Below are 7,768 nucleotides of genomic sequence, written 5' to 3'. Positions count from 1 at the left end.
TTTAAGGTACATAATGAAAGTCAAGCACAACAATTCTGAACACAAAAACTGTGTAAATGCAGGCACTAATCACTACAAATGAATACTTCGAACTGGTTCAGGATAGTCAAGAACAGAATTTTGAACCAGTTTAAAGTCTTCTTTTGTAATGATTAGTGTGTGCATTTCACACAGTTATTGTGTTCAGAACTGTTCTGTTTGGCTTTCATTTTGTAACTTGGATTTCAAAAAATCTATTATATGCAATGTTGTTTTTATAATTCATTCCTGAACTGAAACTGGTCATTAAATAAATTGCATTAATCAGCATTTGTGTTACACATTTCCTACACTATATACATGCTGACATCCACCCAGGCAAGATGTTTTCCTGCACTGCTGCTGGGAAAAGTATGAGAGATTTATGTGAGGCTCCAACTAGAGGAACTAACAGAAATAATAAAAGCTAGTACTCATTGCAGTCTATGTTTACCCCAAAAGGCACATGACTGTTTCATTCCTCATTTCCCATCAATCACTTTAGGCACTGTTTCCTAGATTGAAATCATATTGCTTGTTCTACTATATGGAAACCCACATCACAAAAAACACTGATTTAAACAGAATGTCCGTTTATTCAGTAACTGATACAGAAAATCCAGAAACAAACAAAAAATTAACAAAAAATAATTTAAAGTAAAGAAAAGTGCTAACAGATCTTATTAAGAATTTTAATCCATTAATTTATTTTTCTTTTTACAATGGAACTGAGGCAACCACTCACTTTTTACAAGGAAATCTTGGCCCTCACAATAACACATTTCATCTATACCATTAAGAAAAATCTCGTTACATTTATCACAACTTTAATAAAAACATATGGAAAAAAATTGGTGGTTATTAAAGCTGCTTAGTATCCCTTGGACAGCACTTGTGTCTACTGAGACTGTATGTGGTAGTAAAACTCTCACAGCACACAGTACATAAGAAAGGTTGTTCCCCAGTATGTGTGCGCATGTGTTTCATAAGACCACAGGAACGAGCAAATGTCCACTCACACAGACGGCACTTGAATGGTCGCTGCCCTGCATGTGTTTTCTTATGTGCTGTAAGATCAGAAGGTTCTGAGCAAGCCCAGCCACAAATGTCACACTCCAAAGGGAGTTTTGTGATGCTTTCTGTCAAATGTACTTGTGAAGATATTGCTAATTGATTGTCAAGTGCCAGTATCCTGTTGTGGTCTGAAGTATTATCATCTTTTTCTTGTTCACTCCCTTCATGTGTTGTTTGATGTCTCCCGTGAATAAACTCTGTCTCACAATCATCACATCTGCAATACTGTTCACAAATGTGTGTGCAAACATGTGAAGACAGCTTCCCACAATGTGGACACAGTGCTTGTTGGTCATCATTGTTGGAGCATATATGTTTCCTGTAACAATCAAAAATTTGGAAGAGGAATATCATATCGCAGAAATAAAATGGCAAAAAGACAGTTCTAACTGGTATTGGTAACTATATTTTACTTAACCACTCCATTAATTTTTCAGTATTTCTCTTAGCACATCACAATTACACAGAATCAGTATTGTTACTTTGCAAGCTTTGTTGCTTGCTTTGACTATCAAGACTTTTATCACAAAGATATCATAGTTCTCACATAATTCACAGGAAATAACTTACATTATGAATGCGGGGCAGATTTTTCTGTGAATTGTGAGAAATTATGTGTGCTTTTTGTGTTCAAATAATGTATATCTGAGATAGAATCAGAAAGCCACGTTAGTATTTCACTAAATGAAGCAGTATATTGACTGACTGCGATGACAGATCTTAGGTGCATTTCTGATAATCCAACCTAATTGCATTTTTATCTTAAACTGTGCCTTTAGCAATCTTGATTGGAAAACTTTAAAAAAGTTGCATAGCCTTCCATTGTCACTAATGTTTCCATTTATGATTTCAATAACCTACTAGCAGATGTTCTCCCACCAGGGATGTGGGAGTAGCACTACTGCAGATACAGTATATCTAAAAGGTCTTCACTGACATTATATCATCTTCATTCATTTTTTCAACTTTGGTCTATTCTTTTCATTTCAGTGCATTTAATTTTAAGTGAAACTGAATTGTTAATCATGAGGTGGACTTTTGCCTTTTTAGGTTAATGTGTGTTCTTTGTTGATGCAATGTTTCAGCGGTTGGTATTGTCAGAGGTTAATCTTCGGAACAGTGGCCTAGCAATTGTTATTGTATAGAAATCATGAACAAATTTTGCAATTAATTTTGAACACTTTTCATTAATACAAGATATGAAGTACCTATGTAATTAATTCAATTTGCAGTTAAAGTGCACTTATGGCACTAGTGACTCCTGCTGTGTGCTGCTGCTGGCAATTTGTTTCCTTTGGTCATAGCCAATCGGATGATAATATAGAGTAGCCCATGAGAACTGCTGAATCTAATGTCTTTGGTTTGGTGGAAAACATGAATAGCTGACTTTTGTTTATGGCACAGATAGTACAAGATTGATGATTATTACTCTGTGTATTATGTATTGTAAAGCTCGTTACTGGTTTTTGTATGTATTACTTGTATTGTGTGTTCCCTGGAATATGATAGTATATCTTGAAATATTGTTTTGCATTCCTGTGTTACAGTTTGGTTTTGAGCTGGAAAAGCCAACAAATGTGACTAGAGGGGAAAAAAACACTGTGATAACAGACAGGTCTTTAACGTGACCAACAGTTTAGGTTAGGTTGAAACATAGCGGTTTGATTGTGAGCTGTCATAGACTACAAATGTGATTGGAAAAGTGGCCGTGGTGACGTATTGATCTGCAGTGTAGCTCAATGATCATTTTGAAATCTCAGTTGGGTATTTTAGGAATATCCCAATTTCCAAGATTGTGGTTACAAAGGAACAATTTCTATTTTACAGAATATTGTTCTGTTTGACATTCTGCACAGTATACTCCACTATGCCACCACAGAACTTCATACACTATACATTATAACTATGTTCATCAAAAGCTATTTTCACATTGGTTGTGGCTAATTACTCGTTGTCTTCACTTCCTATCATTCACCACACAAACAGTTACCAACTGCAGCACGCAATACAAAAGCCGTAAATACACTTTTACTTCAGTTCTATCTTTGATAGAGTACACAGTGTCAGAATTTAGTTGCCCTGTCTCAACAGCCAGTGACCACTGAAGATGTATGATGGCCAGCCTATTGTTGGGTCAGCCGGAAGGTGCATGTGGAATATTGCAGCTATCAACAGTTGCAGACCCTGTAAGCACACTCAGTGGTGACAGAGTAAATACTGCAATGAATCTTGAAACTCAAGAGGTAGAATCTAGCACAACCAGGTAAAGACCAGGTGGGTGGAAACAAAACAATAAAGATGCAGGTAACAGATTGGTGGTAAAATAGGAAATGACAAATAAGGACTTACTAAGTGTAATAGTAAGGCCTGTGTTGGAAAAGACTTGGTGGCATGGAAATAAAACAATAAAGGTCCAGGTCAAAGATGGGTGGTAGAATTGGAAATGACAAATAAGAGCATAGTGTAATGCTATGGCTGTTGTTGTATAATGTACACAAGAGCTTAATAGTGGATGTCTGCATACTGAATCATAATACAGTTATATAAATTGGCAGAAAAATATACATACATTGTCTAAGTAGAAAAATCAGACATGAATATCTGATATGCCCACAGATGAAACTTGGAAAATAATTTCATCAAAATATGCCATGAACTCGCAAATTCATTATCTATAGCACTATATAAACACAAATTGTTGTTTAATGTCATTACCAAAAGTCTCAAAATGTTGTCAACCAATTTACTTCAGAGTTTTACACAATACTCTAACAAATGTTAGGACAGACATAGGCTACTATTTTGTAAATACATGTGGTATATAAATATACAATATATTATATAAAGGTGAAAAATCAGCACCAAAAATTTTGAAAAGTGCTTGACCAGTTTACTTCAAAGAATTACATGATGCTCTAATTAACATCCAGATGGACATATGCTATATATTCCTTAATATATACAGTATATAAATATATATCTATACTACTATATAAAGACAAGCAGTTGTGTTATGTTGTTACCAACAATCTTGAAAAGTTCTTGTCCGAAATCGTAGGTGTGTTCTTGATGATATATAGGTGTTGTCAATTGGGAACGACAAACACTGGTGATATATAGGTGTTGTCAATTGGGAACAACAAACACTAGTGTATTCTCTGATGTCATTTCAGTATTGTTCAACAGCCTAGATGGTTTCCTGTTACCACATGTGAGTCCAATGTTATTGATTTAATTATTCTTTCATTTGGGTCTACATATAGACCCTGTTGGGCCTTCTTCATGTTACTTTCATAACATTTTTATTTTAAGCACTTCTGTCACACTCCGAACATAAATTATCAGTGACAACCGGCTTTATGAAGTCTGATGTCCATTGCTGGTTGCATCAGTAATGCTCCTCATTGCACCTCAGAACATGCATTAAGCCATATATGTAATGTGGGACATTAAACATTTTAAGTAATTTTGTGATAGTGGCTCATGCCTTTTGTTATTAATTCATGGGCCATGGTTTTAATTTTTAGTGTTAAGGATTCTGAACTTTGTAGGTCCGTAGTATGGTTCTTATAAAATTTCTACATAAAAATTTTGTTATGCAGAAATATACCTGAGAATGTATGTGCATCATAAAAACTGGTTGTACCAGTCTCTGAGCAATTACAATGAAACAGCTAACACAGCAAATTGAATTCTCAATGAATCTCAGGATCTCAGTATATTTTAAGTTTTTAGTTTTCCTTTCGGTATGCAAAATAATTATAGTTGTGAGTGTCCTTGTTATAAGACTGTTTCCTAATCTAAGAGAAAAAATTCTGATAATCAATTAACCCTTTAACTGCTCTGGACGTGTTAATGTGCGTGCCTTTATACCTGTCCCTGTGTGCTCTGAAAGTGTTTATGCATGCCATCAGTCCTTCTACCTGGTCCCCTGAATGTGTCTACGCATAGACACATTCAGAGTACCAGGTAGAAGGACTGGTGGTGTGCGTAAACACGTTCAGAGCACACAGTGACAGCTACAAAGGCACATGTGTTAACACATCCAGAGTAGTTAAAGGGTGAAAATGTTTAAAATTCACCTCAATAGAAAAACATTATTTATCATGGCAGCATAAGATGGAATTTAAGATGATGCATATATAGAAATACAACTAGCATTAAACATAAGCACATTGTGTTAATTTTAATTACTGAACCCAGTAGTTCATGAATAATTTCCAAACTATGTGTCATATCCAATTATGAAAACTACCACACAAAATTCAGCACAAAGTTTTTATTTATGGGAGAGTACATTGATATGATGGATACAATTTACAAGTAATGTTTCCCTGGTAATCACTACAGATAAATGATCTTGTAAATATCAACTCAACTGATAGTACGTCATGTGTCTATTGGTGCAATTAGAATTAAGATTAGGTCAATATTAAGAAAGATCCTGTGTATGCTGTACAGCAAAAAGAACAATAACTGATACTGACCTAAGTGCAGGTTGCTATTTAGTATCTGGATCACTCTGGTACAAATGGTCAGTTCAAACGGTTGCAAGCAGTTGTGAGATTTAGTGAATGAATAGTCTACTTGTCACAATTGGAAAAGATAGAAATCCAGGCTAGGCCATGACTGGGACTGATTTTTTGAGATGTGATGAACTTTGAAATATTTTTGCAGTGGGATATGCACTCTCAACAGTTAATTGCAATGACGTCTTTACAATATTTCATTTAATATTATACACAATTGTGACACTGTTATTACTGGAGCACTCAAGGAATTTTAGCTTGCATCACATGCCACCATCTTACAAACATTTAGACTTTATGTCAATTAATAATTTTAAAGAAAACTTAGCTCACCTGTGTAGGAGAGATTTCCTTTAACTAGCTCACATTTTGTTAACTGCAATTGAACAATTTATTTGACAATGTAATGACTATGTGGCCACCTCTGGACAACAGGAAAAGTATGTATCAAAAATGCAGTCACTGTTTTCACCCAGCCAATTACTATAGCTGTGACATCAACGCATATCGAGCAAAACTAACATTCTGGGTATTTTTACTTAATGGACCATCACTGAGTGCTTAAATACTTTAATCACAAGTTGCCACCAAATAGTGCATTTTTGTGATGTTTAAAGCTTTCCTGGTGTACTGATTGTTCCATAAAAACATGGGAGAACTGCTGGATATCAGTAACATCCTGCCATGATATTTCGGTGCAGAGTCTTCTGGCCATCTTCAGGTGAGTGCCACTGTAATAGTACTGGAGAGTACTCACTAAGCTCCGCTATTTAAAGCCGTACTGAGGTGACATTGCACATGTGCTGCTCAGCGTGCGTGTTCATAATGGCTCTGTGAGCTGCGCCTTGTGCCCTCCACGGTGAAAGCCTGTCATATCGGTATCAGGTCAATTTCCATCTTTATGCAGATATCTACGTCGACTACGAAGTTTCTCTACAACAGAATTCCAAGCAGAGTTTAGCTGATAACCACTATCTCGATTGATGAGAGTCTCATTGCCAGACAATCTTATTTCCACAGATTCATTGATAATCAAGCTCCAAAAGTTTGATGTACGGGCCAAAATTTTTGGGTTGTTGTAATTCATGGAATGGTCTGTGGAAATACAGTGTTTGGCGATTGCAGACTTGTTGGGTTGGAGAAGGTGAGTATCCCGTTGGTGTTCCACAATGTGTTCCTGCACAGTTTGTGTTGTTTGCTCTATATATGATTTGCTGCATTCACACAGAATTTTGTAAACACCTGATTTACGCAGGCCCAGGTCATCTTTAATGGGTCCCACCAGTGATGAAATTTTGGAAGGAGGGTGAAAGATGATTCTCACTTGATACTTTCTCAATATTCTGCGTATCTGTGAAGAAATATTACCAATAAATGGTAGATAAACAGTTGACCTGAAGGTCTCTTCCTCTTCCTTGTTCTGTTGTTTGTAGGTCTTCATCACTCTGTTCACTGTTCCAGTTCTCCTTGAAGACTGTTGGCGTCAGAGATAGTATGGTCACATTGGATCAAGGTTTTGAGAATGCCCATTGTTTGTGATGGATGGTGGCAACTAGTAGCTTGTAGATAAAAGTCTGGATGAGTGGGCTTTCTGTACACTGAGTGACCAAGTGTGCCATCACTCTTCTGTCGCACCAAGACATCTAAAAATGGCAGACAACCATCTTTCTCTATCTCCATGGTAAACTTTATGTTTTCATGTATGGAGTTCATGTGACGTACAAATTCTTGGAAACGGTCCAGACCATGAGGCTACACTATAAAAGTGTCATCAACATACCGCCAAAATACTGTCGGTTCAATGGATGCCATTTTAGCGGATGACCCAGAAGCTGCTGCTCGCGTTCTTCGTTTTATCAACTTGACAAACCTGTCTAAGGACTTTTGATTATGCTGTCGTTTTTTCTTTTTTTTTAATCCTATGCCTGTTAATACGTATTTTATAGTGTTGTCCCTTTTAGTTGCTGTTTTAACCTTGTACCTCTTGGTGTATTCCTAACTTAGTCTGGGCGCTAATGACCATTGTAGTTGTGCGCCCTAAACCCACAAAGGAAGAAAAAAAAAAATCTCCTCAAAATCCTCCATAAAAAGATTGGCCGCCAGGGGAGACAAAGGACTCCCCATGGCAACTCCATCAGATTGTTCGT

General features: G+C 36.4%; 1 protein-coding gene across 5 annotated transcripts in view; it reads right to left on the bottom strand.

The window, feature by feature from the left end:
- Positions 1-594: 594 nt before the first annotated feature.
- The window catches only part of LOC126324512 (zinc finger protein 345-like), an 85,476-nt gene continuing 78,302 nt past the window's right edge, over positions 595-7,768 (bottom strand). For 3 of the 5 annotated variants that reach the window (XM_049995021.1, XM_049995053.1, XM_049995045.1), the window contains one exon: positions 595-1,411. In XM_049995021.1, the coding sequence (XP_049850978.1) occupies positions 880-1,411 (532 nt within the window). In that variant the 3' untranslated portion in view covers positions 595-879. The remainder of the gene's footprint in view (positions 1,412-7,768) is intronic. The other 2 variants (XM_049995035.1, XM_049995028.1) reach the window with 1 other exon arrangement.

The sequence above is a fragment of the Schistocerca gregaria genome, chromosome 2 (genome assembly GCF_023897955.1).
Source record: "Schistocerca gregaria isolate iqSchGreg1 chromosome 2, iqSchGreg1.2, whole genome shotgun sequence".
Classification (NCBI taxonomy): domain Eukaryota; kingdom Metazoa; phylum Arthropoda; class Insecta; order Orthoptera; family Acrididae; genus Schistocerca; species Schistocerca gregaria.
Note: the sequence above shows the minus strand (reverse complement) of the source record. Positions and strands in the feature narration are given on the sequence as shown.